We start from the raw sequence: 11,868 nt of genomic DNA, 5'->3' as shown, positions 1-11,868 counted from the left end.
TGTGTTGCCACCGTATGTGCGCAGTTTGCCGGATGCAGGCAAAGCTTGCGCTAGGCTGGATGCACTCCAGGTCGAGAGAGCATGGAGCAGCAAGAGCTTCAGCAGCAACAACGGCTGCAGCGACAGCAGCAGTAGCCCCTGCTGCTGCCACAGAAGCAACTGCAGCAGTAGCAGTAGCAGCAGCAGCAGCAGCCGCTGCGGCTGCGGGAATGAGGGATGCGATCGTGAGGGCGTTTTAAACAAATCGGCTTCATTCAAGGATGTGCTGCGGCTGCCCATTAACTGGGCACGAAGACTGACTAATATGGGCAAGAAGGAGTCGTACAGAAGAGGCGCAGTAGCAACAGCAGCTTCCCATAAGCTGCCACCGCTGCAGCAGCAGCAGAATCGACCGCCTGCGGACGAACTTGGGCTGTCAGCAGACAGTTGCAGCAGTGGACTGCAGCACCAGGTGCCAGATGCAGAGCTGCAGCACCAGCAGAAAGTCTCTACCGGGCTGCACGAGGAGGCACAGCAGCAGCAGCAGCCAGAGCAGCAACAGCAGCAGCAGCAGCAGCATTCAAGACAGCAGCAGCAGCAGACAGCCACTACAGAGCGAACCTGTGAGGACGCAGCTCTCAGCCTGCTAAAAGCCACCTTCGAGCTGCACCGCGCAGGGCCACATACCCAGGGGTTGCTGTTACCACAGGCGGGAGCAGATGTCCCTCTGCTGCACTTGCTGCGGCTGCAGGAGGCAATCCTGCGCGAGCTCGTGCACTTGCGCCAGCAACAGCAGCAGCAGGAGCAGCAACACCAAGAACAACAGAGGCAGCTGCAGCAGGAGCAACCACAAGTCAAGATTCCATTTGCAGGACATAGCAGACACAGCAGCATAAAGAGCCTATTCTCTCTTCCTGCTACCTTTTGTCGGGGCAGCGGCAGCAAAGAGGAACTGCCTGCAGCAGCAGCAAAAGCAGCGGCTCCCTCCCACGTGGTAGCCACAAGCACGACTTCGAGCCTCCACGCTGCTTCCCTCCAACGAAGCAGCAGCTGCAGCAGCAACGGCAGGAGCAACAGCAGCAGGAACAGCAGCAGCTGCAGCAAAGGCTGCAACGACGCCATTACAAGTGCTTTCTTCGAGAGCCCTTTGCCGGAGGTGGGCGGTTGGTGCGCTGCTGCTGTGCACACAGGTTGCTGCTGTCCCTGAGGTGGTGCTGCAGCTACTGCTGCTGCTGCTGCTGCAACTGCTGCAGTTTGCTTTGCTGCTTCTACTGCTGCTGGCATTCCTTTGGGGTCACTTGCTTTTGCCCTGCCTGCAGGTGGTGCTCATAGGAGATACCCTCGCTGTGAGCCGAAGGGCCCACAGAGACTCGCAGCGGCTAGCAGCACTTCTGGACTGCAAAGGAGTTCCTTATTTGTTTATAGACACCAACGCGGCTGCTGCACAGGGTATAGCGCAGCGAGCTGCCCCGCACAGCAGCAGCTCTTAGGAGGGGCCCCCCGGGTCACTTGAGCTTGTAGGGGACCCCGGGGCCTCCTTGCTTTGCTGCTGAGCCCTTGAGTGCTTCATAGTCAAGGAGGGGGCTGGGCCAAAGAGGGCACCATTTGCTGAGCTCGATCTGCTGCTGCTGCGTCCGTTGCTGGTTTGCTGCAGCTCTGGGCACCCACGACTTGCTTCTCCTTGACCGTCTCCGCCAACAACAGCGGCTGCTGACTCTCGAAGCCGCAGGGGGGCCCCCCAGCGAGGCTGCTGGGCCTGGGGGCCCCTGGGGGAAGCCGGGGGGGCCCAGTCGTGGCCGTAGGAAGGCCAGCAAAAGGGGTAAGTACGGCCTAGCTCTGGGGGACAAGGGCTTGCTGCTGAGGGTTTGGTGCTCCGGGCATTTGCTGGTGCTGAACTTGCGCCGCTGCACTGCACACTCCGGTGCCACCTGTTGCTGTGTGCTGCTGCTGCTGCAGCTTCAGCAGCAGCTGCTACAAGCGCGGCTGCCGGGCCAGTGCCCCCCCAGCTGCTTATTGATGGGGCCCCTCTTGGGACTGCTGCGGAAGTGCTGGAGTTAGAAGAAGAGGGTTTTCTTGGTGGGCAGCTGTTTGTGCTTGGGGCCTCAACCTAGGGGTTTATCCAGTAGAAACAGTTTGGCTTTTTTTTGAGTTGTTCACTTTTAAATACCTTTTAAAAATGGCGTTTATCAAGATTTGATGACTTAGTTGGACCAAAAAATGGTTGAGATAATGGGGAGTAGATTGATTCGTTTAAATCTTTTCAGTTTTTTGCAGGTTCGCAGCAGATCATTGGACTTCATGTTTAGCTGTCGCTGCTTTCCTGCGTTATACTGCTTGTTTCTTGAGCTTGCTGCTGGTGCTTGCTGCTTGCTGTCTGCTGTTGCTGGTTGCTGCTTCTTCGTGCTCCTGCTGGCTGTTGTTTCTTCATGCTGCTGCTGTTTGCTGTTGCTGCTGCTTGCTGCTTGCTGCTGCATGCAAAGGCTAGACGTGTTCTTGCCTTCTGTCGCAGCAGCACTTCTAGAATCTGTGCTGCCTTAGGGTCACTTCTAGAGCCCAAAAGGCCAAAATAATTCAATAGATTTCTTCTTTGCTCTTGGGATTGGTGATGCCTGTGCATATATTTTAGGTCTTTAGAAATATCTGGCTGGAATGGGATTTAGGGCTTGGCGCGAGATGCTGCCTAAGGATTTGGGGTTTAGGGTTTAGAGTTTAGAGTTCAGCGCCAGATTGTTCTTTTGCTTGCAGACAGTATTCTAAACCGCATCCGGTGCCCGCGCTGCCTTTGTGTCCGACTTAGTGCCGTTCTCTGCAGCAGCAACAGCAGCACCAGCAGCAACAGCAACAACAACAGCAGCAAGCACCAATGGTGCCTTCAGTGCGGGTGTCGTTTGAGGCCCGTCGTGCTGGGAAGCGTCAGGCCAGCTGCAAGGCTGCGGTGGGTGTACAGGTGAGCAGCAGCAGCAGTGGCAGCAGTAGAAGTAGCAGTAGTAGTATGAGGAGCAGCAACAGCAGCAGCAGTAGTACCAACGGCAGCAGCAGCGGTAGCACCAGCAGCGGCAGGAGTAGCAGCGGTAACAGGACCATCAACAGAACCGGCATTCGCACGAGCAGATCAGCAGCAGCAGCGACAGCAGCAGCTGCAGCAAAGCTACAGAGACAAATTGTTACCAAGAATATGCTCGAGGCAGACATTTCTGCTGCTGCCTTTGCAGAGGGAGACTTCTGGGGCAACCGGCTGCCTGCAGCAGCAGGCGAGTCGACGCGGTCTCAGGTGCGCAGCGCAGCAACAGCAGCGCGGACTGAAACAGCAGCAGCAGGAAAAGCCTTCGGATCATGCGAGCGCTACCGTTGCTGTTGCTGCTGTAGCAAAGCACGCTCTGCCACTTTGGGGGTGTTCTTGCTGTGCTGGAGCAAGGCACATTTATGCCGCATTGTGGTGTTTTTGCAGCTTTCTTGAGCTCCCCAGGAAGCTGTCTGTACTGCGGGGGTCGCCTTGGGGCCAGCAGCAACAGCAGCAGCAGCAGCAGGGCAGCAGCAGCAACGACAAGCAGCTCGGAAACAGCGAATATAGTCGGAAGCAGCACCCCGGGCAAGCAGACTGTTAGTGAGATTTCCAGTTTAGGGGCCGGACCTCAATTGCCCGTCTATGGCGCCTGCCTGGCCTCCCCCCTTGGAGGGCGGCGCAGCACCGTGCCATCGCAGCAACAGCAGCAGCAGCAGCAGCAGCAGCAGCAGCAGCAGCAGCGACGGCCGCACAAGTGCCAAGAGACGAAGAGGCATCCCGTGAGAGGGGACAGTTTAACAGCACTTCGGTGCTTCCGTTGCGGCTTTGGAGCAGCCGAAGCAGCAGCATGTTCTCTCTTGGGGCTTTGCTGCTTCCCATTGCCTTTTCGCGAGGCCTGCGGTCTGCAGCGTACGTCTGGCCCCTAACCGCCCTTTTTTGTGTACTTTGCATCTTTTGTATCTTTTGTGTCTTTTACATTTGAAGGAAACGGCAACAAAGACGCTACAGCGCTTGGCCTGAAGCTCTCTCTCTGTGTCTTTGTGCTGCTGCGACGGCCCCGGTGCTGCTTTCCGGGCGTTGCAGCGCGCTGCGGTGTACGTACACTGGAACCAGTGTGCACATGTCAGGCTGGGGCTGTCGGGCGTATGTGCTGCTGCTGCAGCAGGAAGCCGCTACGTTTTCAGGAGCCCTTGTTGTGATGAGGAAAAGCCAGGGACTACGCGCCCAAAGGAAGCCAGAGTCGAGGTTTCTGAGGGGCCCCACAGTTTCTGCCCGAAAGTGTGGCTGCCTGTGCTGCAGCAGAGCTGCTGGCAGCAGCAGGGGCATTTCTTGTGCCCACGCTATGGGCTTTTTCCCGGCAGTGTGGGCCAGCCAGCGGCCAGTTCGTCCGTGGATCGGGGAGAGAGTTCTCTCTCAAGCTAGGCGCGCTTTTTAAACACTTATTGGCGCAGTCTACGGGCCTGAAGCGGCAAAGGAAGCTTCCAGGGAGCCACCGCCGGCGGTGGCAGCATCCACTCGCTCTACCGAGGCCCCACAGGCGCTTCTCTGGGTGTAACGAGCCCTCTCTAGGGCGTTTAGGGGTTTGAGACTCGCCACATGTTTGGGGCTGTGAATTTTAGGTAAGTTTCACCGCGTTATGAATAGCCTTACGGAATAGGCCATTGGTCCGCTTCGGTGCAGGCGCCGCGCGCGGCGTGAGGCAGCGCTCGGGGTGCAAAGCTGACGGCACGGCGGGTGATTAAGGGAATTTTTCAGTCCTTCGCAGTTGTTGTACACTTATTTGTTCTTTGCTTTCTAGCTTTAGCGTTTGAGGCGAGAAAATAGAGGGGAATGCACGGCGAGCATGCGAGCCCTCAGGAGGCTCGGAGTGACTCGGCGCCCCAGCTACATGACGCGGACCGCCAGCAAGCCACGGGGATTAAGCGAGGGGCATATTTCCTGGCTTTTGCAAAAAGCAAAAGAAAGCGTAAATTTAAATACGAAGTTAATTCTTTTGAGTATTTAGGGGAGGAGAGGGACTGCAGGGGCTTATGAAAACGGCTGGCTGTGTGGCGCCCGCGGTCGCGAGCCCACGCTGCGCCCGAGGGGGCGCAGAAAGAAGGCCATTTTGCCTATATTTTTGCTAATTTGCCCCTTCGCATGTTTTTAAGGGGATTTGGTAGTTTTTATGCAGAAAAAAGCAAAAACTAAAGCAGGCTGACTCCCTAAGCCCCAAGCGCACCTGCAGCTGCGCCTCGGGTCTGGCCCGCTGCTGCTGAGACGGCGCTGACCAGGGCCTCGTGCTCTCCGTGGACTCTCCTCCTCTTTTTTTGAGTAAATTTGACCATTGTTCTTTCGGTTTAACCTCATTGTGCACCTCGTCAAGCGTCTTCCAGTTCCTAGAGAGCCCCGGCTCGCCTGCCGTGTTCCCTGTAGCGGTGGCGGCTAGAGAGGGGGCCTCTTAGGGCGCGTCGCCTCCTCCTTGTTGGCTTATTTGGGGCCTCCAGCCCTCGTTTTTGGTATCTTTTACTCCCTTAGGTGCATCTAAGAGCGCCACTTCTCTTTTTCCTGGTAGAAGAGGGCCCGCAGGCTCCCCCCCAGCACAGAGAGAAACAACAACACAGCCTAGCGGCGAGCCTACAGCAGCCGAGGGGCACTTGCATGCAGCCCTGACCCTTAAATTTAAACGTGTAGAGAGTCTGGCCACTAGAAGGACTTCAGTAGGCTCTGTAGGGCCTTTAACAGCTGCGCGCTTCCCCTCTTCTTCGTTCCCAAGGAGGCCCCCTTCTGAGGGGCCCATGCTGCTTCTTGGGGCCTCTATTGCCGCTCTCTGGCTGCCGCGCTTTTAAACTCTCAAAGAAAAAAAGAGCCCCATAGTCCTTTGTCGGCCTGCCCGTGCGTGGTCGCTGGGTTGGCTCTTGCAGCAGCAGCAGCAGCAGCAGCAGCAGCGGCAGCAGCAGCAGCAGCGAGCGCTGCAGTGCAGCAGCAACAAGTGGAGCAGAACGTGCGGCAGCAGCAGCCCCTCCAGTTTGAACGAAGCGATGGTCTTCTCGGCGGCGCCGCGGCGACTTTGCATTTGTCCCTTTTTGAATCGATTTCGCTAACTCAGCCGCTGCTGCTGCTGCTGCTGCTGCTTGCCTTGAGGGCCCCCCAGCCGCCCCCGGGGGCCCCTTGGCTGATGGCGGGGCAGTCCCAGCCGCTGCAGTTCCCCTACCCCTTTACCCACCCCCCCCGCTCCCTCCCGGGCCCCCCCCCGGGGCGGCCTCGAGATGTTGATGAGCCAGAAAAACACAAGACCGAGCCCCACGTCTTAGAGTGGCTACTGCGGGCCAAGGCGGAGCTGAGGGCCCCCCCGGAGCCGGACTCTGGCGGCCAGGCTGAGGGTCTTGGGGGCCCCCAAGAGAGGCGGGGCGCCCCCGATGCGGGTGAGCCCGAGGGGGCCTGGGGCCCCCGGGACCCCGGAGGGGTCCCCGCGGGGGGCCCCCCCATTGATAGACCCAAAGCCAGAGACTGGAAAGAAGAGATCCAGACAGCTTTGAGATATTCCCAAGAAGTCCCTTTCTGCGAAGCCGGGGCACACAGCGGCCAGGGGGCCCCCACGGGCAGCGCAGCGCATGGAGCCTCGAGGCGGGGTGCCCCGAGGAAGGATCCGGGGGCCCCCACCTCTGCATCTGAGGCGGATGCAGGGGCCCCTCGCCCCTCCAGGAGGCGCCCTGTGGGCTCTGCTGCTGCAGCTGCTGCTGCAGCAGCAGCTGCAGGCGGCCCCCTAGGGGCCCGTGGGGGATCCCAGGAGGGGGCCCCCTCCCCTCCAAGTAATGGGGTGCCCCTCAGCACAAGTCTGAGCTGGACAGAGAGTGATGAAGATGGCATGCCTGTCTTTCTTTCGGGGGAGGGTAGCACACTGCTGGGCAAGCAGTATGGGGGGCCCCAGTGGGGCCTCGACGAGAAGCAGGCTGGGGAGCCCCCTGGGGGCCCCCTAGCCCAGGGGGAGGGGCGGGTACGAGGGGCGACCTCGCCGAGCCCCTCTGGGTCCGATCTTGCTGCTACTGCTGCTGCTGCAGGTCCTGCAGCCGCAACTGCTGCTGCTGCTGCTGCCGCGCCTGCAGCAGCTGCTGCAGCTGCCTCTCGGGGTGCAGCGGACAGTGCTCGCGGGCGGCCGCCGCTTCTGTCTGGGGTCCCCGTGGAGGCCCCTGAGGCCCTTCAGGGGCCCCTTGCTAGCTGCGCTGCAGAGGGGCCCCCATCAGCCGAAGCAGCAGCTGCTGCGGGGCCCCCCCCCAAGGGCAACACGCAACTGCCGTTCACTGGGGATCGGTCGATCCCAGCTTCTCCCCACGGCTGTGGGGCCCTCGCCCCACAGTTCTCTCCTGTGGCCTACCAGGTGTCCCCGCAAGGGCCTCAGGGGGCCCCGAAGGGGCCCCCCTTGAAGGTGGCGGACCTCCCGCTGTCGCCGGGGCCCCAGGGGAGGCCCTACAGGCCAGCCAACAGCAAGCTGCGGGGGCAGCAGGCCGCTGCTGTGGAGCTGCTGCGGCCGGAGGAGCAGCTGCAGCCGCAGAAGCAGCAGCAGCAACAGCAACAGATGCTAGAACAGAAGGACCAGCAGCAGCAGCAGCAGCAGCAGCAGCAGAGGCAAGAATGGGCCGCCTGCAGGAACAGCACAGCACTTGAGCTAACTGAAGCTACTGACGCTCCCTGGCTGTCGTTAGCAGCCGCAGAGCTGCCTTCCGCAGCGACAGCGAAAACAGCTACAGGAACAGCAGCAACAACAGCAGCAACAACAACAGCAACACCAACAGCAGCAGCAGCAGCAGGGAAACCCCAGACAGCGACTGCCGCACAGGTTGCAGCCATGCTCCCGCCTGAGTCATTTGCTACAAGGGTTAGGAGGGCTGCGCTTCAACAGCAGCAGCAGCAGGAACTGCAGCAGCAGCGAATGCTACAACATCACCAAGAGCCGCTTCAGCAGCAGCAGCACCACGAATCGCAACAACAGCAACTCAGACAGCAGCAGCAACAGGAACAGCAGCTGGTACTGCAGCAGCTGCAGCACCAAGAGGGGCAAATATATGCCCAGCATATGCATCAGGCAACCGCCGTGTATTCTTCCATTCCACAAGACCAACAGCAGCAGCAGCACCAGCAGCAGCAGCTTCTCTTTTTTCAGCAGCAGCAGCAGCGGCTGCAGCAGCCGCTGCAAGCTTTCGCATCCCCCCACCCCGAAATCGCACCCCAATTATCGCAGCAGCTCCTGCCGCAGCAGCAGGTGCAGCAGCAGCAGCAGCAGGAGTGGTTCGTGTGGCTCCAGTCAACAGCCTCCGTCCACCAGCAGCTGCTGCTTAGGGGGCCCCCAGCTCCAGCCCTCCAGGAGCAGCAAGAGGGGCAGCTCTTTCTGCCTCCTTTGCCCCCCGCCAGGTCTCGGGCGAAGCAGCGCCCCTGCTCTTTGGGCGCGTGGATAGGCCCGGGCTGCTGACAGCTAGCTCAGCAGCTAGCTAGCTAGCTAGCTAGCTAGCTAGCTAGCTAGCTGGTTACCCACCCAGCTGGTTAGCTAGCTAGCTAGCTGGCTTGCTAGCAAGCTAGCTAGCTTACTAGCTAGTTAGCTGGCGGGGCAGCTGGCCACCTGGCTGAGTAGCTAGCTAGCTAGCTAGCTAGCTGCACAGCCGCGCATGGCTCGGCTCTACTGCGCCTCAGCTGTTCGGCTTGCGAAACCCATTTGCCATTATATATTCCACCCTCAGTGACAGCCGCGCAGATTAGCTAGCTGGCTAGCTAGCTAGCTAGCTGACGAGCTAGGTACCCGAGTAGCGATGCATTCATTCAAGTCTTATCGCTCTTTTAAATCTGCACCTGCGGTCATCTAGATAGCATATCAGTCAGATAGCTAGCTGGCGAGCTAGCTAGCTAGCTAGCTAGCTAGGGTGCTGTATTTATTGTTAAAGAGTCATTTAGCCTGTTAGATTGCCGGAAACACCCACACCCGCCTCAGAAAAGGCCTTGCAGAGCGGCTGTCCCTCTGTAGCCTCCCGCTGCAGCTGCTGCCGCTGTTGCTGCTGCTGCTGCTGCTGCTGATGCTGCTGCTGATGCTGCTGGGTGTTACCCCGATTTCTCTTGTCTATCCCTCTTTAGCCCCTGTCGCTGCATTTGTCTCTCTGTGGAGCCATAAGCGTCCCTACTTCGCTGTGGCGCTGTGGCTTGAAGGCGAGTCGCATGCAGCGCGCGTGAAGCGTGCATGCAGCCCCAGAGCAGCTTGAACGCATGGTACATGCATGCTGCATGCATGCTGCATGCAATGCGCATGCATCCCCAAAGCAGTTTTGGCCCTCGACAGCTGCAGCATGCACGGGGCTTTCGTGCAGTCCTGCTGCAGCGCGCATGGATGCTGCATGCAGGGCTGCTGCAGAAGGCATGCAACCCCACTAAGCACAGGGGCTCCAGCCACAGAAAGACACAAGAGAGGACACAGCTCCACATAGAGCTGCCTTTGCAGCTGCTTCGCATTTGCACTAATCTCTAAACACCTCTTATTGAGGCTTTCCAGTTTCCCCACCCCAGAGTCCTCTCTTTGCTCTAGGCCTCCTCATTCCACGGGTGTTTCAGCAGCAGCACCAGCGGAAGCAGCAGCAGCTGCAGCAGCTGCTGCGAGGCGCACAGCTGCAGCTTGGAGGCCCCGCGCTGCACAACAGCAGAAATATTGGCCGTTGTGTGTGTGCTGCTGCTGGGCTGATCTAGCTTCACCAGCAGTAGCAGCAGTGGCTTGCTTCATCTCATAACCACCGCCCTGGGGCCTTAAAATATATTCCCCTGTCTAACTAACTTTGCCCTCCGCTGCTTCCTTTTCGGGTCTGCTGCGTCTGCTTCTGCTGCTGCCTCTGTTGCTGCCAGCTCCTCGACATAGCCAGTCTGGCAGCAGCAGCTAGAGTGCTGCTGCTGCACTCGTTGTCGCTGAGGCTCTAGCTGGCGCTGTAGAGAAAGGCTAGTGGCTAACCGTGGCTGCGTGTAGCTAACTGTAGCTAGCCGTAGCCATCTGTAGCTAGCTGTTGCTACGTGTAGCTATCTGTAGCTAGCTGTAGCTCGCTATGGCTACCTGTAGCTAGGCCTAGCCAGCTGAAACCAGCTGTAGCTAGCTGTGGCCACCTGCAGCTAGCTGCAGCCAGTTGTATCTAGCTGTAGCTAGCTGTCGCTAGCTGCTGCCCATGCCCTCCTACTTCGTTACTGAAGCAAAAACTGAAGCGCCTCCCTCTAGGAAAGCCGTTGGGTCTCGGCGAGGCACCCTTTAAGTAAATGGGCCCCTGCCGCTGCTGCTGCTGTGTCTCTCTGCCACTGGCTTTCCCTGCATGCGGGCGGCCTTCCGCAGCAGCAGCTGCTGCAGCTGCTGCTCCAGCAGCTGCAGCGTGAACTGCAGCAGCAGCTGCTGCTGCAGACGCCTGACACCGCCGCCCCTCCCCTTAAGGGCTGCCCACGAGCTAGCCCATGCGTGGGGAAAAGCAAAAGAATAAATATAATAACGCCGAGGGTCATATACAAAAACAAAGAAGGCCAGAGGCAAAAAGCAGGAAAGACATACAAGGAAAAGCGCCCCTGTCACCCGCCTCTGCGCTAATGCCAAGCGCCTTCAGAGCGGGAATTCCCAGCTTCCACTTCAACACAGGCACAAACCCCCAAAGCAGCAGCTACTTGACCAGCTAGCTGCGCAGCTAGCTAGCCACGCCGTTGCCTCGCCAGCTTGCCACGCAGCTAGCGAGCCACGCAGCTAGCTAGACACAATAGCTAGCCGCGCAGCTAGCTAGCCATGCAGCTACCCTGCCGGCTAGCGACGCAGCTACCCTGCCAGCTAGCGACGCAGCTACCCTGCCAGCTAGCTACGCAGCTAACTAGCCATGCCGCTGGCTCGCCAGCTAGCTAGTCACGCAGCTACCTGGCTAGCTAGCCAACTGGGGATGCTCTAGTGTTTCAAAGCGGCAAACTCCGTAAGATTGAAACCCACATGCGCGCGCGTCGGAAGCACCATTAACGCCGATGCAGTGAAATTGCTGCTGCTGCTCTTATTGCTGCTGCTGCAGCGCCGCCTGCTGCGCACCAACCTGCTGCTGCATGCGTCCCGCGAAAATAGACTGTTGACTTGTACTACAATTGCCGTCTACCGGATCCCCTCTTATACTGCCTGTTTTGCTGCGGCAGCTGCTGCAGCAGCTGCTGCTGCAGCAACTGCTCGTGTTACTTCTTTTGCTGCTTATTCTTCTTCGTCCGTAGCGAAATCCGCTGCCAGTGCTGCTGCGTATCGACCTGCATATAGCGGCCTCTTGAACAAGTCCCGCTGCTCCTGTCATTTCTTAATACCTCCCTCAAGTGAGCTCTGCTGCATGCATTCCTAGCATCGCTGCCGCTGCAGTTGCTGCTGCAGCTGTTGCTGCGGCAGCAAATTCTTCTTTTGGCGCTGCAACAGCAGGTGCTGCTGTTGCTGCAGCTGTAACTCTCGCCTTGTCTTCCTGGGCTTGCCACTGTTGCTGCTCATATCTTGTGTACAGCATCCTACTGTGCTGGTCTCACAAATGCAGCTATTATTTTTGCTGCTGCTACTGCTGCTGCTGCTGCCATTCTTGTGGGGCTGCCACAGTTGCGTCATCCTGCTGCTGCTCCAGCTTCTCTCCCTGCCCCAGCTTCTCTTTCTCCTCTTGCTCCTCTTCCTGTTCGTAATTCTGTTCCTGCTGCTCTTGCTGCTCCTGCTCTTCTGTCTGCTCATGCACTTGCTCCTGCTGCTCGTGCTGCTCTTGCTGCTCCTGCTGCACATCCTGCTCTCGCCGCTCATGCGGCTCCTGCAGCTCGTGAAGCTCGTGCTGTTCCTTCTGTTCCTGCGGCTCCTGCTGCTCGCGCTGCTCGTGCAGCTCCTGCAGCTCGTGCAGCTCTTGCTGCTC

At 58.9% G+C, this 11,868-nt stretch overlaps 4 protein-coding genes across 4 annotated transcripts; 3 read left to right on the top strand and 1 right to left on the bottom strand.

The window, feature by feature from the left end:
* Positions 1–304: 304 nt before the first annotated feature.
* On the top strand, positions 305–2,090 carry ETH_00032605 (uncharacterized protein; the record flags this gene model as incomplete). Its single annotated transcript, XM_013379416.1, has 4 exons — positions 305–1,135; positions 1,299–1,428; positions 1,634–1,798; positions 1,936–2,090. 4 exons carry the CDS (start codon positions 305–307, stop codon positions 2,088–2,090), a joined length of 1,281 nt encoding a protein of 426 aa, XP_013234870.1.
* A 752-nt stretch (positions 2,091–2,842) lies between these two features.
* ETH_00032600 (uncharacterized protein) lies at positions 2,843–3,436 on the top strand (the record flags this gene model as incomplete). The annotated part of the gene is made up of 2 exons (XM_013379415.1): positions 2,843–3,250; positions 3,428–3,436. The coding sequence occupies 2 exons, from the start codon at positions 2,843–2,845 to the stop codon at positions 3,434–3,436; spliced, it is 417 nt and encodes a 138-aa protein (XP_013234869.1).
* A 2,704-nt stretch (positions 3,437–6,140) lies between these two features.
* On the top strand, positions 6,141–8,429 carry ETH_00032595 (uncharacterized protein; the record flags this gene model as incomplete). The annotated part of the gene is made up of 1 exon (XM_013379414.1): positions 6,141–8,429. The coding sequence occupies one exon, from the start codon at positions 6,141–6,143 to the stop codon at positions 8,427–8,429; it is 2,289 nt and encodes a 762-aa protein (XP_013234868.1).
* A 3,100-nt stretch (positions 8,430–11,529) lies between these two features.
* Positions 11,530–11,841, bottom strand: ETH_00032590 (uncharacterized protein; the record flags this gene model as incomplete). The annotated part of the gene is made up of 1 exon (XM_013379413.1): positions 11,530–11,841. A coding segment is annotated over one exon (312 nt), but the record flags the coding sequence as incomplete, so codon positions are not given.
* Between the last annotated feature and the right edge of the window lie 27 nt (positions 11,842–11,868).

Source organism: Eimeria tenella, genomic scaffold (genome assembly GCF_000499545.2).
Source record: "Eimeria tenella Houghton genomic scaffold, Eth_scaff287, whole genome shotgun sequence".
Classification (NCBI taxonomy): Eukaryota; Apicomplexa; class Conoidasida; order Eucoccidiorida; family Eimeriidae; genus Eimeria; species Eimeria tenella.
The sequence above is the reverse complement of the archived record's forward strand: the minus strand, read 5'-3'. Positions and strand labels throughout refer to the sequence as shown.